At 52.9% G+C, this 23,319-nt stretch overlaps 1 protein-coding gene across 1 annotated transcript in view; it reads right to left on the reverse strand.

The window, feature by feature from the left end:
- The window catches only part of LOC146830317 (NFX1-type zinc finger-containing protein 1-like), a 727,926-nt gene that overhangs the window by 667,820 nt on the left and 36,787 nt on the right, over positions 1–23,319 (reverse strand). Inside the window, exon 2 of the mRNA XM_085604515.1 lies at positions 16,417–16,539. Within this exon, the coding sequence (XP_085460641.1) occupies positions 16,417–16,448 (32 nt within the window). The 5' untranslated portion in view covers positions 16,449–16,539. The remainder of the gene's footprint in view (positions 1–16,416; positions 16,540–23,319) is intronic.

A 23,319-nucleotide genomic window follows, 5' to 3' on the forward strand; every position in this document is an offset into this window, starting at 1 on the left:
ATGGGGTGGCATGGTGAGCAAAAGAACGATGGATTTAACCCAGAGGGGGTGAACTTGTGATTTATTCAGCATTCTGTCCATCACTTGTTTGCGATGGTGAGGCTAAGTTCTGAGCTGGGAGCTATGCTGTCGTAGGCTGTGTTCCAAGGGTTCAGGCCTTTCAGTCCTCTGCGGCGAGGGTTGTGCTATAGAGTTTATGCTCTGGGGGATCTAGCAAGTGGTCTCTCATTCATGGCCATGTGACTGTCTGTGCTCTGGGTCTCATACTCATGGATTCAGTGCTATGGTTGATGGGGCTCTGCTCGCGGGCTGAACTCTGGTTTGCTATGATCTGAGTGAGGACTACGCTCTGGAGTCTGTTCTCTGGGGAGAGCTGCAGTCGAGAAGCCTCAAGGAGCTGTAGGTAGTTTGTGGGGCCTAAACTCTGGGCTCGGCGTGGTCGGGGCGCTCTGGCTATGCTCCGGGGTTCGTGGTTGGGGTGGTGTAAAATCTAGGGGCCAGTGCTGTGATGGGGAGCGCGGTAGGTTTTTTTTCGCCAAAAAGGGACTGTACTGAGTAGTGATGCTTTTGTTGGTGGATTATGGGGTGGGGCGACTGAACTCTGGGGATCAGTACGCTCTGGAAGGACTGTAAGCTCGGGAAGACTGAGCTCTGAGATCTGCTTGATGCTTCTGGGGAGCTTGGGTTAGCGGGGGCTCTGAGCTGTGTTTTGAGCTGTTAGGAAGGGATGCTGAGATCGCTTTGATTGGTTTCAGTTGGTTGTAGTCTGTGGGTTACTAAAAAAAATAGCTCGTGAAGGGCTCTGGCGAATAGTGAGGGGTGTTTTACTCTGGATTGTGATGCAATTGATGGGAGCCGTACTGTGGGCAAGGGATGAATGGGCGTGTCTGGGTTCTGGCAAGGGGGTATGGTTGGTAGAGAGGGGTGTGTCCCAAATAATTCCTCTGCGCCTCCCCTACCTGTTCCGGGCTCTTCACGGCACGTTCCGTTCAGCACCCAAATCCCGGGGAGAGCAGCCACCAGAATCCAGTGCCTCTTGCAGGGGTCTGACCAGCAGCCAGGCTCGCCCCCTGTCACTTACCGGCTGAATGCCACGCCCCTCTGCCACTCAAATGGAAGGCCACGCACGTCCAATACCTCCTCCAGCTGACTCATCGCAAGCCAGGTCCGCCCTCCTGTAACAGCAAAACAGGACCCTCAGCATCACTGACCACGCGCAGGGCCCCGGCCCAAGCGCCACTCAGCCTCCGCAGGCCACGCCCCTCTGTCACTCAACCGCAACCGAACACAACTTTGACCCAGCCCCGTCTCTCATCGCCAGCAGGTGGTGTCCCGTGTCCTCGACAGGCAGTCACAAATGCCAGCACTGGAAATTAATAACAAGCACGAAACACACACAAATGCTCCCCACACTCAGGGGAAGCCATCACTGGGAGGCACTGGTGACAGGTGGACCTAAGCGACAAGATATGTAAACAACACAACATGGATCTTGGAACGATGAGAAGCGTGTCCACCTTAATAATTATGAATTAACGAGAAGGTACAACTTCAAAGATTTTGCAATGAAACTCCCATCCTTTCAAAATCACTTTGTGGCAGCACACAATCAGAATATTCAATTTCAAACAATCATGTATTCAGTCACCAGTTTAAAGAGTGGTGCGCGCACCACAGTGAGACCTCTGGTTTAAATTATCGCGCCCGTGTCTAGGCACGATAATTGAAACCACATGGCGGCGGTACGGGTAACCGACACCAATAGGCCATGGGCGGAGCAATGCACCCGCCTTTGGCCAATTGCATGCTGTCTTTGTTAAAAAGATGCACGCAAAGGCCAATAGCGTGTCCCAAAAGGAAAAGCACACGCACGAGCGTGTGCGATTCCTAGGTTTGAAACCCCCTACAAGAGATCTCTCGCTGCGCGAGCAGTGCTACGCACTGCAACGCTATGGGCGAGACCTAAAAAGGAACAAACAACGATGTAAGACTGGACAACTTAGCCACTACTCACTGCCGTGGCGAAGTAGAGTGCTGGGTGTGTCCCGCACAGGAAGGCGCAAGTCCTTGCACAGCAAGGAGTTTTGACCCACCTGAGTGCCCACCACACAGGCAGAGGCTGCCATCTGTTTCCCCACCCCACCTGCACAGTGTCTATGCCTACACCCACACCCTCAGCGCCCATGTGGCCCACGGTGGTTAAGAGCAACCGAAATGGCCTCTGTAATCGCACACAGCACCACCTGGTGGCCACAGCGCCACACAGCACCCTGCTTCCTTTTGTGAGGCTGCACCGGCAGGTAATAACAGTCCCCAAATCCACTGGCAGAGGCAAAAGGCCCCAAGGTCATCAGGAGAGATGCCCTAGCATGCAAGAGGTGGCTGCAGAGCCACCTAGTGGTGAAGATTTGCATTGCACCAATGTTAGACGGACCGGGAGGGTCGGCCGAGGACAAGGGGAGAGGTCTCCGGGGAGAGCCGTCTCCAGCGATCGTACAGATAAATAACTTCCCCCCCACAGACAGACACCACACAAGGAGAAGATTTAGCGTTCTTTATAGGCAATTTCTTACGGTACGATGGAAGGTACAAGGAGGTCTGGACTCAGGGGTCCCCTCGATTCAAGTCTCTCAAGATGGGGAAAGGGGGTAGCGGGACAGTCTGGTTACCAGTCTGGTAGTTGAGGTGGTACGGTGGATAGCTCACAATCCTCGAGCTCGGTGTTCTAGCTGGGACGGGCCGCGGCAGCGCCAGCAGGTCCCGGTGAAGATGGTTGATACACGGTCCGCGGCAGCGCCAGCAGGGCCCGGAGAGATGGTCGATGCACGGTCCGCGGCAGCGCCAGCAGGTCCCGGTGAGGATGGACGTTACAACGGGCCGCGGCAGCGCCAGCAGGTCCCGACGAGGATGGATGTTGCAGAAGGCCGCGGCAGCGCCAGCAGGCAGGACGATAGTTCACAAGATAGGGCTACGGCAGCGCCAGTAGTCCGTCAAGGCTGAGTTCTCTCGGTGTCTCTCGACTCCAGGATACAACTGCCGTCCTGCTCCGGAGCTGCCCTAGTTATAGGTCTGGCGCCCTTTGATGTCCGGACCCTCGCACTTGGAGGTCGGGGGGTCCGGGATGAAGGTGTCCAGACACCCAGCAGGGGATGGAGCCAGCGCCTGGGGGAGCTGGAGGCGATCGGCACCTGGCGGGGGAGAGCCCTTGACGCTTCGTTCTCCCATTGACCTGCCAAGTGGTCCGCTCACCTCCTGGGTGGATGGTGGTGCCGGGATGCCGGGGCCGGCCAGGCCCAGGGTTAGGGTCGGGTGGAGGCCACGCGGCCTCGTGGCGCAGGGCCCAAGATGGCGGCTTGATCCGGCCGGGGGAGCCGGTGGTGGCTCGGTCCCGTGATACATGGAGGTCCGGGGGCAGGAGTTCCGTTGGGAGACGGAGTGCGGGTGATTCGTGTGGGTCACGCCTGGCGGGCCGGGGCTTAGGCCCTGTCATGCGGGGAGGGAGCAAGCCCTTCGTGTGGCCTGTCCAACATGCGTCCCCCCCAGCTGAAGGCGGGGAGAGTCACCCATCTTCCTGGGGACTCTCCTCGTCGAGGCGGAAGAAGCGTGACAGGCCATCTGCGTTGGCGTGGTCTTGCCCGGTCGGTGTTCCACGGTGAAGTCCATTCCCTGCAGGGAGATGGACCAGCGCAATAGTTTTGGGTTCTCCCCCCGCATCTGCATCAGCCACTGCAGGGGTCGATGGTCGGTTTGTACCCGGAAGTGGGTACCGAAGAGATAGGGCCGGAGCTTTTTGAGGGCCCACACCACTGCGAAGGCCTCCCTCTCGATTGTGCTCCAGCGCTGTTCTCGGGCCAGGAGACGTCTGCTGATGAAGGCCACCGGCTGGTCATGGCCCTCGGGGTTCAGTTGGGAAAGAACCGCTCCGATGCCGTGGTCGGAGGCGTCTGTCTGTACAATGAATTCCCGACTGTAATCGGGGGCCTGGAGCACAGGGGCGGTGCACAGGGCGGCCTTCAGCTTTTCGAAGGCCGCTTGACAGTCGGTGGTCCAGTTAATCCGCTTCGGCTGGTTTTTGGACGTGAGACCCGTGAGGGGCCCCACAATGCTGCCGTAGTCCCTCACGAACCGCCGGTAGTAGCCGGTGAGTCCCAAGAAGGCTCGGACCTCGGTCTGGGTGACGGGGGGTTGCCAGGACTGGATGGCAGCAATTTTAGGTTGCAGCGGGGCCACCAGCCCGCTTCCTACCTGGTGCCCGAGGTAGGTCACGGACCCTTGACCAATTTGGCATTTGCCAGCCTTAATCGTGAGGCCGGCCCGCTGGAGGGCCTGCAGGACCTCTTGGAGGTGGAGGAGGTGGTCGGACCAGTGGCTGCTGTACACCGCGATATCGTCCAGGTAGGCAGCGCTGAACTCCTCGAGCCCCGCCAAGACCTGGTTCACTAGACGTTGAAAAGTAGCGGGGGCATTCTTCATGCCGAAGGGCATGACCTTGAAGTGGTAGTGGCCATCGGGGGTAGAGAAGGCAGACCGTTCCTGAGCCCGGGGTGTGAGACCGATCTGCCAGTAGCCTGCTGTTAGGTCGAAGATGCTGAGATAGCGGGCGGCCCCCAGCCGGTCGATCAATTCATCTGCTCGGGGGATAGGATGAGCGTCGGTCCGGGTGACAGCGTTCAAGCCCCGGTAGTCGACGCAGAATCTCAGTTCAGGCGTGGTGCCGGGGGCAGCGGCTTTGGGGACCAGTACAACTGGGCTGGCCCAGGGGCTGCCCGAGGGCTCGATGACCCCGATCGTGAGCATTTTGGCCACTTCTTCTTGGATGCAGGCCCGTACCCGATCTGGCACGCGGTAGGCCCGGTGTCGGACAGGGGGACTGTCCCCGGTGTCCACGTCGTGCAAGCACCAAGGGGTGATCCCGGGGGTGAGGGAGAACAGTGTAGCGAACCGCAGTAGGAGGTCCCGGCAGCCCTGGCGTTGCTCTGGGGTGAGGGCATCGGAGAGCCGTACCCCGTCCACGGAACCGTCGTTCTCCTGAGTCTTCAGGAGATCCGGGAGGGGTTCGGAGTCTTCCTCCGCCCCACTGTCCGTAGCCATCAGGAGGCTGAGTTCTGAGCGCACAAAGTGTGGTTTGAGTCTGTTGGTGTGGAGGACCCGAAGGGGGTTCCGGGGGGTCCCCATGTCGACGAGGTAAGTGACGGGGCTTTTGCGCTCGACCACTTTGAAGGGCCCCGTCCACTTATCTTGTAAGGCACATGGTTCGGTGGGGGACATCACCCACACTTGTTGACCAGGTTCGAACTCGACGGAGGAGGCATTGTGATCGTACCATTTTTTCATGTCCTCCTGACTGGCCTCGAGGTTCGCTTTTGCCATCTCCCTGAAGCGTCGGGTCTGATTGCGGAGGGCCAGGAGGTACTTGAAGACGTCTGGAGGGGTCTTTAGGGGGGCCATCTCCCAACCTTCTTTGACTAGGCTGAGGGGCCCTCGCACAGGGTGCCCGTACAGGAGTTCGAAAGGGCTAAAGCCGAGGGACTTCTGGGGAACTTCTCGATAGGCGAAGAGGAGGCACGGGAGTAGTACATCCCACTGGCGACGGAGGGGCCCTTCCAATCCCCCAATCATCCCCTTGAGGGTGCGGTTGAATCGCTCCACTAGTCCGTTCCCTTGGGGGTGATAGGGGGTCGTGAATCGGTAGGTGACCCCGCACTGTTGCCAGAGGGACTTCATATATTTCGAGATAAAGTTCGTGCCTCGGTCGCTGACGACTTCTCGGGGGAAGCCCACTCGGGAGAAGATCCCCATTAGGGCCCGGCCAACCACCGGGGCTGTTACAGTTCGTAGGGGCACCGCCTCGGGGTAGCGGGTAGCGTGGTCCACCAGTACCAGGATGAACCTATGTCCTTGTGCCGTGCGGGGGTCCAGGGGCCCCACAATGTCTATTCCTACCCTCTCGAACGGGGTGGTGACCACTGGGAAGGGTTGCAGAGGGGCTTTCAGCTTACGGCCGCTCTTTCCACTGGCTTGGCACGTGGGGCAGGACCGGCAGTGGTTAAGGACGTCGTTCCGCATCTTCGGCCAGAAAAGGTGAGTCACTAGGCGACTGTAGGTTTTGTCCTGGCCCAGGTGTCCAGCCAGGGGGACATCGTGGGCCAGAGTTAGTAGGAAGTCTCTGAAGCGGAGAGGCACCACCAGCACTCGACTGGCCCCTAGTTCTGCGATTCTTTGTTCGCTGTATAGCAGGTCGTTATCCCAATAGACCCAATGAGTTCCGGTGGAGTCCCCTGCGCTCTGGGCGCTGGCTTGCTGGCGGAGCCCCTCGAGGGAAGGGCAGGTCTTTTGCTCCTGGCGGAACTGCTCTTGGGTGGGCCCCCCTTCTTGACGCCACTGAGCCAGGCCGGGGAGGTCCTGGGGTTGCGCGACCCCTTCGGCCGTTGGTTCTGGGGGGTTGGTCTCGTCGTGGTCCTCTACTGGGGCGACCGGGGGCGGAGGTGCTGGCCATTCTGGATCTTCTGATCGGGGGACGGCACGGGCGGCCATGGACCGGGTGGTTATGCAGGCCCAGTCCGGGAGGCCCAGCATCCCCAGGTGCTCTCTTCTTTCGACGGTGGCCCACGGGGAACTCTCAAGGTCATTCCCCAGGAGGCAGTCCACGGGTGCATCATCCCGGACCGTCACCTTCAACAGGCCGGAGACCCCTCCCCATTCGAAGGGGACGCAGGCCATTTGACACAGACTCTCGGAATTGTCGGCTGAGCGGACGGGGCAGAGAATGTTCGGCAGGATCTGCTCGGGCTTCACCAGGTGACAGCGGACGGCCGTCACACTGGCGCCTGTGTCACGTAAGGCCTCGGCCCGACGTCCATTAATGGTCACCCATTGGCCATATTTCCGGGTGTTGGCGGGTAGGGGGGCCCGCGGAACCATGTCCTTTCCCCCTAGGCATGCTAGAACCATGGCGGCCGGTTCCCACTCTTGCTGGGCCGGCTCATATTCTTCCTGTTCCTCTGATAGTCGTTCTTCCCCCAGGGCGGCGGCCGCTACCTGGCGGGGCTTTGGTGTTTGGTTCTGCGGGCAGCTCGGGTCATTGGCGTAGTGGCCGACTCGCTGGCATCGGTGGCACGTGACGTTGGCTCGGAACCCCGGGCGCATCGGGGGGTTGCCCCGCCCGGCCGGGTGCGGGGTGCTGGCCACGGGTGTTGCCGGGATGGTGTCTCTCCCTCGCCCCTGGCCTCCTCCTCCTCCCCGGGGACGGTGCTGGCCTTGGTTGTTTCGGTTTTGCTCGTGCGGTCCTCTCCGGCCCACTCGGGTGCTTTCCCATCGGTCAGCTTCGGCGGCGAGTTGCCGGGGGTCAGTCAATTTACTGTCGAGGAGGTGCTGCCTGAGCTCGACGAAACAGTTGTTCGACAGGTGCTCCCATACCATAAGGTTAAAGAGTTGCTCGTAGGTCGTTACATGGCTCCCCTTGATCCAACCCTCGAAGGCTCGGCTGAAATAGTTGACGTACTCCACCCAAGTTGTACCCGGGATCCGGGTGCAGTCTCTGAACCTCTGGCGGTACATCTCGGGCGTGAGGCCGTAGCGGGTGAGGAGGGCAGCCTTCATGTGGTCGTAGGACGACATCTGGTGATCTGGGAGCTGCAAGGGCATCGCGGCCTTCGTTGACGAACCTCCCCCATAGTCCGGCTCCCCAATCACTCCGGTCGATCCGGTGGGAGGTCATGGCGATCTCGTAGGCTTTGAACCACTGTTGTATGTCGTCCTCTCGGACATATTCTCATCCTTGGGGATGTGGACTTTTCTCTCGGTTGCTCCCGGGGTGTGCGGTCGCTCAGGCACCCCCGGTTCTTTATTCTGTTTCCGGAGTTCTATTTCCGCCAGTTTGCGGTCGTGTTCGAGTGTTATTCTTTTTTCCTCGAGCTCTCTCTGTCTCTGTTTTTCTTCTCGCTCTTCTCGGAGCCGCAGATGTTCTAGATTTAGTTTCTGCTCGGCTAACTTTAGTTCACCGTCCATCTTGAGTCGTGCCATTTCCAACTCATGTAATCTGGTTCTTTCTCTTTCTTGGATCTCCTCCTGCGAGAGGCCCGTTCCCCGCTCCTCGGGAGCCGTGGCGTTCCCCTCTGGTGCGACACTGTTTTGGTCGGGGGATCCGGTGACCCCAGTTTCCGCCCACGACTCAAGGGCGCGCTTTAAATTGTCTTTGGTACTCAGGCCGGTGGTAGCAATGCCTAGTTCCATGCAGAATTGTTTAAGTTCGCGGTGGCTATATTCTTCCAACTTATCCATTTGGAACTTTTCAGTGGAACCGCTATCTTTGGCTGACATCGTGGTTTTGTCGTGGGGTGAGCTACTCTCTGTACGATTACGCGTTGATTCGGATCGCGCCGCTGGCCACCAATGTTAGACGGACCGGGAGGGTCGGCCGAGGACAAGGGGAGAGGTCTCCGGGGAGAGCCGTCTCCAGCGATCGTACAGATAAATAACTTCCCCCCCACAGACAGACACCACACAAGGAGAAGATTTAGCGTTCTTTATAGGCAATTTCTTACGGTACGATGGAAGGTACAAGGAGGTCTGGACTCAGGGGTCCCCTCGATTCAAGTCTCTCAAGATGGGGAAAGGGGGTAGCGGGACAGTCTGGTTACCAGTCTGGTAGTTGAGGTGGTATGGTGGATAGCTCACAATCCTCGAGCTCGGTGTTCTAGCTGGGACGGGCCGCGGCAGCGCCAGCAGGTCCCGGTGAAGATGGTTGATACACGGTCCGCGGCAGCGCCAGCAGGGCCCGGAGAGATGGTCGATGCACGGTCCGCGGCAGCGCCAGCAGGTCCCGGTGAGGATGGACGTTACAACGGGCCGCGGCAGCGCCAGCAGGTCCCGACGAGGATGGATGTTGCAGAAGGCCGCGGCAGCGCCAGCAGGCAGGACGATAGTTCACAAGATAGGGCTACGGCAGCGCCAGTAGTCCATCAAGGCTGAGTTCTCTCGGTGTCTCTTGACTCCAGGATACAACTGCCGTCCTGCTCCGGAGCTGCCCTAGTTATAGGTCTGGCGCCCTTTGATGTCCGGACCCTCGCACTTGGAGGTCGGGGGGTCCGGGATGAAGGTGTCCAGACACCCAGCAGGGGGTGGAGCCAGCGCCTGGGGGAGCTGGAGGCGATCGGCACCTGGCGGGGGAGAGCCCTTGACGCTTCGTTCTCCCATTGACCTGCCAAGTGGTCCGCTCACCTCCTGGGTGGATGGTGGTGCCGGGATGCCGGGGCCGGCCAGGCCCAGGGTTAGGGTCGGGTGGAGGCCACGCGGCCTCGTGGCGCAGGGCCCAAGATGGCGGCTTGATCCGGCCGGGGGAGCCGGTGGTGGCTCGGTCCCGTGATACATGGAGGTCCGGGGGCAGGAGTTCCGTCGGGAGACGGAGTGCGGGTGATTCGTGTGGGTCACGCCTGGCGGGCCGGGGCTTAGGCCCTGTCATGCGGGGAGGGAGCAAGCCCTTCGTGTGGCCTGTCCAACAACCAAGAACCCAACTTCAATCAAGAAAGCTGCCGTGATCTGCATCTACACCCAGGAAAGGCTACGCCAATAGCCTGACGCCCCCAGGAACTAACAAACTCAAAAGGAGAAACACTGTCACACCCCACAAAAAAAAAAGCCAGAGGCAGCATCAGCCTAGACAACCGTCAAGCAGACAAGAGCAGCAAACCTCAAGATGGCATCAAGCCTCACACGAGGTACGAGAAGAACGTGCGGAGAAGACGCAACCCCCAGTGGTGGTCCAATGCCACCGCAAGCGAGAAGAGTGCGCCACCCACCCCCAGTGGTGAATAGCCACCACTGCAAGCCAGGAGAGGACGCCCAAGAAAGGGACAAAGTGTACGAGGTGCGCGACGAATGCACCCAGAAACCTGAAAGAGACCTCTCCATAGAGAAGAGCACTGCCTCAAGACGGTGTAGCCAGTGATCCCAGACAGGCAAGAAGAGAGTCGCACACCCCACATGGCAAGCCGCCACCACAACATACGTTTCCAACATCAGGCGACACATGGCCGGAACGCCACAGTCACACTGCCAGCATGCAGCACGTAACTTGGAGTGACCAACTCCGCCAAGCATGCCCGAAAAAAGGCAGGATCAAGTGCCACGCCGGTACAGCCTCGAGGCGCAAGCACAACGCCCTCGAGTGAAGAGAAGAGCACAGCGAAATCCCTGAGGAGGGGATAGTGCCCGTGGAAGGTCCCCAAAAGGAAGTAGCAAGTCCTACTGAAAGGACAGACCTGCGACAGGTCCGTAGAAGAGTGAAGACCTTCCCAAGAACTGGACGCGACCAGCGAGATGTCCATGTGGTGTAAACATGAGACATGCAGCAGGACGCCACATCCAAGTGAGGACCTGGTCGAAGGAGGAAAAGAGAGTGGCAGGATGCCACTCCACGAAGGAAGAAAGAACAGTGGCACAATGCCACAGGGCAGACAACCACCACAGGCGCGCAGGAGAAAAAGGAACAGAGCGACAGGACAGAGGACTCGAACCATCACAAGATGAGCGTACCCGGAGACACCAGACAGCCATCAAGCCGGACCGACATCCCTGAGACAGCTCAATGGGAGAACCAAATGTAAGCCGCAGCCAGCTCGAACCGCGTCTCTCTCCAACGCTTCACAGTCGACTGTCCAGTCCCAACGCCAGACTGACATCCCTGGAGACAGTCCAATGGGAGAACCAAATGTAAGCCGAAGCCAGCGCGAACTGCGCCTCTCTCCAGCGCTCCCCAGCGCGACCGTCCAGTCACAAGCATCGGCAGTCCAAGTCAGACGGCATCCATGCTCCTCACTGCAGATGCCACGGGTGAAGAACAGCCTCAGCAAGATGAAGACACGGGCTGCGAAGTCCCTCTAGTCCTCCTCACTCCACCAGGTCACCCAAGACAATAGATCCCCGCCTGTTGCCCAACTGAAGGAAAATCCCTATTTTGTCATCCATCCAGGTGCATCATCACCAAGGAGCATCACACCACCAGAGTGGATCCCCACACTCCAGACAAGCAGAATTCTATGAGGTGAGCCACCCCGGAACCTTCCATGTGCCCCGTCAACCTGAAGCCTGCCGAAGTAGAGCATACCCGACCATTGGAATATCCACCCTTGGGGTTAAACAAGACTTGGTCGTGGCCCTGTTGGGAGTTCCGCAGTGACCCCTCAGCGTGGCCTACGCAAAGGCCCGCACAGCCCATGCGGTCACGTGGCAATCCAGGGGCAAGGGCCTCGATGGAGTTCCTGTGAGAGGGGAATCTGAATAGGAGAGATGCGTCGGCAGCAGCTCCATGACAGGCAAGGGAAGCATGGAGGTCACAGTCGAAGACTGGTTACCCAAAGACTATCAGAGGAAGGCACCAAACCTGAGTCCTGACGGCGAGAACATCTAGACAGAGACACCACCCTCTGCGGCTACATGAGCGACTTGGCTGTGAGTCCTGTTGGCAGTTCCTCAGCGACGCCTTTGTGCGGCTTACACGAAGCCCGCACAGTCCACACGGTCCCATGGCACCACCCCCCTTCTTGGTCCCACCCTTAGGGAGGGACCTAGCAGGTAGTCCGGCCCCTAGAATCCCCTTAAAGGTAGGAGCTGTGTCCTAAGACTTCAGACATCCTGGAATCAACTTAACCACAAGAAGAAGACGGGAACTTCGACGCTCTGCTGCACAGAGGACTGAAGGAAATCTCCCCTATGGTCAGGGAGTGACCATCTTGCTAACGCAAGCACCAACCAGCTATTGAACGTCTGCTTTGCCGCCGCCTCCAGCCGGAGCCCGAGCCCAGAGCCCGACAAGACCTGGACCTCCAGACCTCTCACCGCCCGATCCACAGTCCCTGAGAAGAAGGAACCCGTGGAGGCACCGAGACACGTGGAGCCAGCCATCTTGGAAGACTGACGACAAGCTGCAAGCGCAACGACAGAGGCTCCCTCCAAGTTGTGCTTTGGTTCCTGAGAAGCCCAACCACCGAGCAGCATCTGCACCAAAGGTGAGCCCTCCAGCGTCTCCACGATCTGCGTGGGGCCCCTCTGCACTTTGCATCTCGACGCGCCTGCCCGGTCCCTGGCCCGTTGGCTAGTGGCCATTTTGGCGACCTATTTTTAAATCAACAATGCTGGTCTGGTTGCTCCAGACTGGCCCTAGCTGCTCTCCAAAAGAGCAGCCCCTCTGACCTTGCTGGTCAGAACAATCAGCTTTCTTGAACTTCCACGACTCCTGCCTTTGCCAAGGCTTGTTTGCTTCTTTCGAGTCACCGACACCGCCGACAGCGAGAGCCTGCGTGGGACAGCTCGTGACTCGACTCCTGGACGTCGTCGACCTTCAGGGACCACGTGGCAGCGGAGACAAGCTACACCTAACCACCTGTTTGCACCCGACATCGCCTGGTACCTACCTGGTGCCACGCCGGTCACTGGCTAGTGACTGTGAACACTGTCCCCTCTGCTTTCAGGTCTTCTACAACTCCAATCCACCCTTGGATCCAACGCAGCTCTTCTGGACCGACCACCTGCAGCATCTTTGTCATCAGGCTCCATTGAATCGATAGAAGAAACCCGACGCACTTCGAGACCTATGCACCCACTTCCTGTGGGTGAGGTAAAGCTGGCACTCCGGTGCCCAAGTGTAGAGAAACATCTCTAGTGTCTGTGTTTTGAATCTTGAGATCGTAGTCCATCCAGAAGACCCTTTCTGCAGTAACTTTTACGCACCCATTGAGAACCTATGGGAGCACGCGTGTGACTTTCCTCACTGCACACGCGACCCGTGGACCTCCTGGTCACTAACTGAAGTTAGCCCCTCGTAGGCCCAGTGATTCTAGAGGCCCTAGGCCTTTTCCCTTTCCTGTCCGTGGTACTTATACCACTATTTTAGTATATGGTTTGAGTGGCCACCAGGGCCCATCCATATAAAGTGCAACTTCTGTATATTATAACGTTGTCTTGTTTAACGATTTGTGCTCCTGTGCTCATAAAGAGTCTAGGGGATACTTTGAGAAATAAATACATATATATTTTGAATATATATCTGTGTGGGTCCTTTCATTGGTATAAAGGGGGGTTACATTTGGTAAAACAGCCTGCTTAACACGCTTTAACGAGTTTAGCCTCAAAGACTGCTTAGCCTACGCTACCACTAGGGCAGCTAGTCCGAAAAGGTTGACTTACAACCACACCATAAGGGTTGCTTGGCATGGTACAAGGTGGTCACTTTAACTAGTGAACATCATAAACCAGGCCAACTTCTCACAACCGATACTTGAATTTTGTACATAGACTCCAACACCGCAAGACCAGGCCGGTCTAAAGTACATCACCAAGGCGGACCAAAGCATCCTGACGATGTGGTCTGAAGCTCCAGCTCTTTCTGGCTGACGGCCTGAAGAGACTCATTTGGTGCTGTGTTTGTTTATTTGTCTTCTTACAGGTTGGACTTTTGTTTGGATCTTTTCATTAAAGTTTGGGAGGGATGTAGTGTCGGCTGGACACATTTAGTGTTTTGCCTGCTGTACCCCACACTGTACACCCACCCACCACAGGTGTCACCGGACAGGTGACCCTGCAAATAAAAGGGGCCGGGCACACATGCCCTGGGCCAGTTCTCCAGTACCATACCACGGTGTCCATGTGATTATTTGCCCAGCATGCGGGCCCAGGGTTCAAACACCACAAGAGGCTCACAGACCGAGCACAGCCACTCCACCGCTCTGCCAGCTCTCAGGGCCCAAGAGTTAGCAGTCTGTCCAGCCACGCTGACACCGGCCCTCTAGTCCGCCACCCCAGGCGTGTCGGGGAGCCGTGCTTCCCGGGGCTGAAAAACAGCAGTCTCAGTAGCATTGGATAAAACCTCAGTATCATACCTATATATTTCTGAGTGAATAGCTGGGATATTTTGTTGTCCTTTCCCGTCTCTTCGGACCCAGGATGCTGGTGATGGATATTTCATATTTGAGGAGCCCGTCTGAGCACAGAGCTATTGCACCTGGCGGCCATCTTGCCGTTCCACGCCTTCCTTGCTGTTCATTTGAAATCGCTGATTAGTTTATATGCCTTTATATTTATTATTGTCTAAAAATGCTTAGTATGTGTTGTGCAATGCGCTTCTAGTCCACATTTCGAGTAGTGTGTGATATATTTAGTGGAAAGTATAAAATAAGTCCTCTGCTTTTATTTCCACCCTTCATCGTTTGTTCCAGGGTATTTTTCTCATAATAACGCAAAAACTTCTTGAAACGAGCAGTCCCGGCCTCCTCTGCAGAGAGGTGCTTTGGAGCCCAGTGGCCAGTAAGATTGGGGGTTGTGAACTTCGGATTTTCCAACAATCACGCTGGCATAAAATGTTTAAAATACATTATACGACAAGCAGGGTCCATGAGAGGGGCCTAAGGGGCAGTGGAAATGAAGAGGGGTGCAGATTGGTGGGTGCACTAAGTGAGGGACACATAAAATGTAAACTAACCAGCATTTTTTAAGGCTTTCAAAACAGAGAGAGTGTGTGTGTATGTGTCGCGTGTGTGTGTGTTTGTGTCTGTCTGTGTCAAAATTCCTGGTGAAACCCGACAGACACATCACCATACCCGACTGAAAGCACCTATTGCCAACTAGTTTCCTGAAAATAGATTTATTGGGGGACTGTAACTTCCAGGGAACGCACTGTTGACGAGGGAACAGCCCCAAAGGCCTCCTCTGGTAGCAACGGTGGCCGCAAAGGCGCCGCATCTGTCCTTCTGCTGGCAGCCCTGGAAGTCCAAGCATGTGACTGACATCAAAGTTACATAAGCAAGGGCTAAGACGCGAGGGGACAGCCACAATGTCACTCCGTGCCTATATATATGACCTTTACAATGTATCTTTATTTATGCTGTGCACCAAAGTGGGCTTTGGAAGGACTTTACAAATGAGGGCGTGGGCTTTTGGTGTGTGCTCGTTTTGGGGAAAGGCTATCCCTAACCCAAAACAATGAATCATACACCTGTGATCTTGGACAGGTTTGTTACTTGCCGAATTCGCATCTACCTAGGTCGGGTTCAGAGAGTTGTGTGGGTCACAAGTTGCCTGTTTTCCTTGTTCAAGCAGATAACTTCATATAGCTGTGCTTGCCCGAGGGCCAAAAGAGATCCATCCAGTTTGGGCTCAGGAAAGATATCCATGATGTAATTATCCGTAAAAAAACTGTGTGATAATAAACATACTGTTTAAATAAGCCACTTGTAGAAATGGCTAATTGATGGTTTCAATGCTCAGACCACGACTGATTGACATCAACTATATCAATTTCCCATCAAGCCTCAATTTCATTTAAGTTTACCAGTTTATCCCTCATGCTGAATGCGAGGTATTGAAGGCACAGGTTTGTAAAAAAAAGTTTCATACTCTGAATGATTTCATTTTTGTATCTATTTATGCCTGAGAAGAGGATGAAACCAGATCTCTCCAACCCCAGCTGCATTGCTGGGTCAGATCTCTCCAACCCCAGCTGCATTGCTGGGTCAGATCTCTCCAACCCCAGCTGCATTGCTGGGTCAGATCTCTCCAACCCCAGTTGCATTGCTGGGTCAGATCTCTCCAACCCCAGCTGCATTGCTGGGTCAGATCTCTCCAACCCCAGCTGCATTGCTGGGTCAGATCTCTCCAACCCCAGCTGCATTGCTGGGTCAGATCCCTCCAACCCCGGATGCATTGCTGGGTCAGATCTCTCCAACCCCAGCTGCATTGCTGGGTCAGATCTCTCCAACCCCAGCTGCATTGCCGGGTCAGATCTCTCCAACCCCAGCTGCATTGCTGGGTCAGATCTCTCCAACCCCAGCTGCATTGCTGGGTCAGATCTCTCCAACCCCAGCTGCATTGCTGGGTCAGATCCCTCCAACCCCGGATGCATTGCTGGGTCAGATCTCTCCAACCCCAGCTGCATTGCTGGGTCAGATCTCTCCAACCCCAGCTGCATTGCTGGGTCAGATCTCTCCAACCCCAGCTGCATTGCTGGGTCAGATCTCTCCAACCCCAGCTGCATTGCTGGGTCAGATCTCTCCAACCCCAGCTGCATTGCTGGGTCAGATCTCTCCAACCCCAGCTGCATTGCTGGGTCAGATCTCTCCAACCCCAGCTGCATTGCTGGGTCGGAGACAGCAGTCACAGTCTCTCCAGGTCTATCCTGACGCTGCTGCCAGGAATGAGAGCTCCTTCAGGATTGGCTGCAGGGTACTCTGGGAGTCTGCTGCTGAGGAGAAGGAGAACAGCGGTGGTAAGTGCATACGGGCAAAGTAATTTTTTTTTTTTTTTAAATGTATTTTGTTTTAGTCGTTTGTCCCCCTCATGATCCCCTTCGCCCCCCCCCACTCAGCGCGGACACTAGCCGCTACAGTACATCTCATACTTTGATCCAAACCTGAACACAGAACTGACCGATGGCGTAGGTCCTTTTGACCGAAGTCCATCCCTCCGTGGCACAATGTTGGTGTGGACTCCCCAGATCAAATTATGGGTTATGAGAGCAGCAGGTGATCAGAAGCCGAACCGACACACAGCCTAAAGATAAATATGATATCGTTTTATTGACATAAAGGCATCATCCTTATCAGTAGAACAAAATGATACATCATAGTGTACATTTTACAAAAACCTAAATAAAAAAATCATGATTATACATTTTTTTCAATTCAGAAAATTAATCTATTGTACAATGAAATCACGAATTCTTTCTTTAAGCTTTCTGTCAATTGCAATTTCTTAACTTGTCTCACTAAAAACTTTAACAGTGCTAAACGGAGTTTAAGTGATATCAACAAGCTCCGGCAGGTTCTGCTGCTTTTAGGCTAGCTTGGCGCTGTCTAAATAACTGTACAACAGTGGCGGCTGGTGACATTTGAACGTGGTGAGCCGTAAAACAATAACTGTACTGCACTGTGGTGAGCGAGCGAAGCGAGCGAGTCCGAACCACCTATGGGAGGTCCCGGGGGCAAATGGTGCATTTTTAAGCAAATCTGAGAAACCAGGAAGGTTAATAAAGCAATTTTGAATCTGTTCTAATAAAGACAATGACTGGTAAAACTGTCAGTCTGATCGGATGCATATCAGACTCCGGCCTACCACGTGCTCTGTCTATCTGTGCCACTGTGTGCTATTCTTTCACAAGTCTAATGTGCCCCCATTACTAATTGACAGGCCTTAAATCCACCCACTGAAAACCTCCTCAGTTGGCATAGACCACGGTTACTCATAGTACGGCTCGCGGGCCGCCAGCGGCCCGGCAAGCCTTTCTTGGCGGCCCGCGGACCTTGCGGACATCCTACCTGTGTTTTTAAAAAAGAAATTTTAATAGTGTTAGCAAACACTGCCGGTTGCAGCAGCCCGGACTCTGAGACTCTGGCATAGACGGAATAATGAATTATAATACCGTACTGCCTGGGATCATTTATTTAAAGTGGCAAACTGAAACGGTGGAAAAGCAGCTGTGCACTGAAACCTACTCGCGCCAGGATTGTCTTTTAAATGCATCATTCATATTGCTTATTCTTTCCTAAGTCAAACTGTCTGTGCGTCAGAAATAGATCAGCCCTGTAAAAATGACACCTTGTGATTGTTACTGTGGCTCCCTTGACAGCTATCTTTCGGTTCTGTTTGCCAGCTTTCTGATTAGAAAGCCTCTCCTCTCTTGTGGGTCAGTAGTCTTTATACTTCTCACGTTGTCGGTAGGATAGAACTTAAAGGGAACAAATTACATTTTACAACCAAGTTCAACCAGATAGAGGCGCCACGTTCGGAATTCTGGAAACTCGCGCCCCTATCTTTTCTCTGACTAGATAGATGACTAGAGAGTAGAAGCATCGAGTCACACCTCGCCTAGATCACACTTTACCACGGAAAGACCGAGTACAAGGTGACGGTGATTGGCACGAGGACAGCTTTGCTTGCAAGACACTACCCCATTCCCACTATGTACAATAAAACCCTGACTCTCGGTCCTGAGTATTGACTCCGTGTCAATACTCAGGACCGAGAGTCAGTAAGATACTTCGTCACCGATTTCAAGAGCAGCATACCTGATACGGATGTCGTATGATATTGAGTTCACAGCGCAAACCTTGAAGCATAAACTTATCACCTCTCTTCTTCAAACGGCCAGAACGGATTTAACTGGTCATAAGCCCTGAGGAAGTCGCGGGCACTCCCGGGCGACGAAACACGTGTTGGCTGGACCAAGAAATAATAAAAGAGAAGACTTGATATGAAACTTCAAGAAATCTATTTGCATTGTTGTTAACATATTAATGTATAATTTACAGGTGTGCTCGGGTTTTATTGTACATTGTGTGATCTCTAGGGATTACTAATTGGGAAGGGTGGATGACCCTTCTTCCTTTAAGCACCTTCAACACTTAGATCCATTACACACTGGAATAAGGTGAGCGCCATCACCAACCAGGGACCCGTCATCCATTAACTCATTGAGACCCATTCCCACTATGCATTAAAGGACAGACACAAGACTACAAAGCCTCCCCTATGTTGCAGCCCAGAGGCATGGCTTGCCTCTGCTCTATTACAGCACAGAGAGGAGAGTACATCACCCCTGCTGTATTGCAACTCAGTGAGACAACGCCATCACCTATCGCATAACAGCTCAGACACGACTGCAACGGATCTGTTAAATTACACAGCAGACAAGAACGGATGTATGTCGTTACAACGCACACTTTTACAACGCATGCACTTACAACGCATTTTTTACAACGCACAATCCATTACAACGCATGACATTACAACGCATGACACTACAACGCATTTTTAAAAACTACCTTTACAACGCATTCCATTACAACGCATACTACCATTACAACGCATACCATTACAACGCATAATATTAAATTGCATTTAAGGTAAGTATTAGATAGTATAGGGGTAAAAATTACTTTTCTAACTCCAGGGGGTGCAACAGTAGGGTAAGCGTTGGATAGTATAGGGGTAAAAATTACTATTCTAACTCCAGGGGGTGCAACAGTAGGGTAAGTGTTGGATAGTATAGGGGTAACAATTACTATTCTAACTCCAGGGGGTGCAACAGTAGGGTAAGTGTTGGATAGTATAGGGGTAAAAATTGCTATTCTAACTCCAGGGGTTGCAACAGTAGGGAAAGTGTTGGATAGTGTAGTGTAATATTATGCGTTGTAATGGTATGCGTTGTAATGGTAGTATGCGTTGTAATAGAATGCGTTGTAAAGGTAGTTTTTAAAAATGCGTTGTAGTGTCATGCGTTTTAATGTCATGCGTTGTAATGGATTGTGTGTTGTAAAAAATGCGTTGTAAGTGTAGTGCGTTGTAAAAGTTGCGTTGTAAAGGTTGTTCCCCGACAAGAACGGATCACCTTTGCTACATTACAGCACAAACTAGGACTGGACTGCTTCATGACCGTGCCGAAGCAACAGTGCAGCACTATTTCTGTATTCAGAACTGTGGTGGCTGCATCACCCCTGCTATCACAGCACAGGCATGCCTGCATCACCTCAGCACAGGCATGTCTGCATTACCTCAATCACAGCACAACAGGACTGCATTACCTCAGCACAGGCATGACTGCATCATCTCAATTACAGCACACGAATGCCTGCATCTCCTCTGCTATACTACAACAGAGACACAGCTCCATCACTCTGCTATATAACAGCACAGACATCACTACATGTCTCAGCCCCGAATCCTCCAGGGGCTGACTCAGCCTATCATCTTTCTAAAGATTATAAGACAAGTACTCGTGAGCTGAGTAATGCTATTTCCCGTTACTACAGCCACAAAGCTAGTCAGTATTATTACTTCTCACCCTCCTGCTGGTGCTTGATCTGCGGGACTGTGGGAAGGGCGCGTGTGGACGCTCAGTGCAAGCGATGCCAGGACACATAGGATGAAGAGGGTTTCATAGCTGCTAGAGATTTTCCTAACGCTACATCCGAAATGGAGGACTCCCCTCTGGTCAGCCTAGCCTAGTCTGTGTCTTTTGGTCGTCGCAGTAGAGATAAGCCCTATTCATGTTGTGGCATGGCCTGCAGCTGCCTTTGCATATCGGAGCAAACATGTACTTCCTGTTTGCGCTCCTCCAAATTACAATTCATTTACTGTGGGAATGGGGTAGTGTTTCTCTTGGGGGTCTATTAGGTGTTTGAGATCAATACCGCTAAAGTCTCCAGAAAGCATAACAGTGACTTACTGGTTGCCGGCTCTCTCTGTAAACCACAGGGCAATGCCGCGGGCGCCACTGAACATCCTCCGCATGACCCCAAATACAACAGCAAGCAAGGGGCTCACCGGCACTGGCAAAGAAACACTGCGTGTGCCAAAAAAGTCACCGGGATCGCAGACACAGAGGTAGAAGGGGCCAGGCTGAAAACTAACTTTGCCCCGCTCCTTCGCGCTCGTGGTCGAACTGCCGCTCAACGGCCTCCAGTAAATGCCAAATCAGATGACTGGATGTGACTGGGGGCAGCTACTCAGCTGTATCCTGGCATTTGATAGGGCATGGGGCGACTGTGTGAAAAACACGTCACCGCCCAAGCAGGATCCTATCTTGAGACGCCTGCACTACACTCGGCATGCGCAGCATAGTAATGGATTGTGAATGGAGTGGGGAGCTTAAATAAAAACTGCTCCTCTCGTACATGCGCAGTCCATCTTCTGGACTCCTGCTCTCACCTGCCTGCATGTGCTGTGCGTTGACACGCGCACTTCACGTGAGTAAAGCACAGGCCGGAAATGTAAACAGATGAATTGTCAAAGCTGTCAATTCGTCTGCTTACATTCTTGTTGCCCGAACTGCAGTGAGTAGTTTCTTATTGTGTTGTCGGATGCATAGTGGGGCGCTGCCCCGGCACCCCTAATGGACCAGCCGCCACTGCTGTACAATGTACATTAGATCCATTCGATAACTCTGCAATATATATATATATTTATGCATTTATAAACATTTTATAGATTTTCATACCAACAACGAAAAACAGAATACAACCAAAGTTTGAGGTAATATGCCATCGCAGCTCCCACAAAAATAAACAGTATAACATGTAGAAGCTTTGCACAGCAGTAAACACTGTAATGTCATCTAAATAACAGGCAGGCACAGCAGGAGATTTATGGGGCGTTTCCCCGCACTGCTTGCTCTCTGCTCCTCATCTCTCCACACCAGTGCAGTATCTGCCTTCCTTCAAAACCAAGCATTCTCAATGTACTTCCACAGCAAAGTCATTCTATTCTAGCCTGACAGTGCTTTATTACATTTCTCCCTCCTCTCCCTTTTTTAAAAGAAAGAGAAAAGAGAGAAAGAAAAGAAAGAAAGAACAAAATTAGGAAAAACCACATATAGTTGTACACCACATTAACAATGTTCAATTCATCAACGTGGTTTCTTTGAAGGTCTACTAGAACCTTTGCTCCGAATGATTCTCATTTTGCATGCTTGCCTGTTCATGAACTCTCCCTTCAAGCCTCTTGAAGAATGGTCTATTCCTCATTACTAACCTGCTATCATCTTGTGCTGTAACTGATGCTCCATGAACTTTTGTCACTTTCAATGGAAAGGGTGAAACCTACTTTGTGACTTCCTTAGCTGTCATTTTTTTTACTAACATTAAATCTCCTACTTAATATTTTAGCTCCTGAATGTTTTTCTTGTAATTGCAAAAACAACAATTGATGGACAGAATGCAAAACAATGTCATACATTCACCCCAGTACAGAGATTTGGGCCTAAATCCATCGTTGTTTTGCTCACCATGCCATGCCAGTTTGAACCCAGCCATATGCAAATCAGTCTTGACCCTGTGCCTCATGGGAACAGTCCAGCCCGAACTGCCAAGCCAGGTCCTCCCTGGACTGGAAACAAGCATTCTAGGACCGGTTTCGGAGTTTCACCCCTCTTCAGCCAGGATAGCTTGATTCCAGTGGCATGGAGAGCACAGGACCCACGTCTGGGCATACACGTCCCACTCGGGGTGACAAATGCAAAAACAACAGTCGATGGACAGAATGCAGGACAATGTCATACATTCACCCCAGTACAGAGATCTTGGCCTAATCTTGTAATCTACAAAATACTTCATCTTTTCTTTAACTTCTTGGTCTGTTTTCACAATTTCAGTATGGTCCTTTGGCAAACTTGTCGGGAGATGTGGTAAACAAGTTTGTTGGGATTGACCAAACATTCAGATTTATTCGCCGCTCCGTTTGAAAAGCATTTTACCACCGCCTCAAATGTATTTAAGTAGGATAGTGACTTACCTCTCCCCAGGGTTGGGGAACCATGATCCACCAACCTTCTTGGAGTTCAAGCTCCAAAGCCAGTTCACTTTCAAGACCATTCAAGATCTAATCTTACACTATTAACTCAATGTGAGTTCAACACTCTCGTCCTCTCTGACACAGGAGCCTAAGGGCCCACCATTTCTAATTTTCCAGCCTGATTGATCTTGTTGTTGCCAATCGGTGTCTTTCATCGTGATGAAGACCCCAGGCTAAGGAACAATTAACCTTTATCTTACATAGGGGTCGAAACGTCGAAGGTCCTTCACGACCTTTCAAGCACAGACGACAGAAATTTACTGTGTCAGAATAATGCTATGTTTGTTTTGTATTGATTTGCCTTTACAAGGCTGGATAGGTTTCAGCTATCTTTGATGTATATATTGCACATTGCCTTTCCTTTTCTACAGCCCTCAAAAGCACACATTCCTTCCTGAGCACTCTCACTCCACTTCTTCGAGCACCGTTTTTAGAAATGTACAGACAATCATGCTCTTCTCTATAATCATGCGATGATTAGAGAAGAAATTGCATTTATTTGATTTGCCATGGTGATACTCTAATTTCTTTTCGTGTAAAAGTTATTCCACTGTGACCATTTTTTGCTGTACTGTACTTTACCAGAGTCCAGTGGTATTTCGGGTTACCCCATTGTTTTATAACTCATTTTTAGGTCCTAAGCATCAAGGAGGGTTTTAGTTTCCTCAAGTAGCCCAGTTGAACTCTGGCAACTTTAGCCATCGAGTTGATGCAGTCTTGCATATTAAGTTTAGTGCTGTGATCGACTTGGTCCATTCCAGAGTGTCAGTGGTACTTTTAGGGGGGGGAGGGGAGATTAGAAGGAATTCAGTTTTCTGAGCATTTAGTTTGAGCTGGTTGCTGGCGAGCCATTGAACAGTCAGCTTTAAAGCCTCATTCTCCTCTAGTGATGAGATTTTGATGTAGATCTGAATGACATCAGCATACATGTGGAAGGAGATGTTGGCGGTCCGTAGTATTTCAGCTAGAGGTTACAGAAAGTGA

This window comes from Triturus cristatus, chromosome 5_1 (assembly GCF_964204655.1).
Source record: "Triturus cristatus chromosome 5_1, aTriCri1.1, whole genome shotgun sequence".
NCBI lineage: Eukaryota > Metazoa > Chordata > Amphibia > Caudata > Salamandridae > Triturus > Triturus cristatus.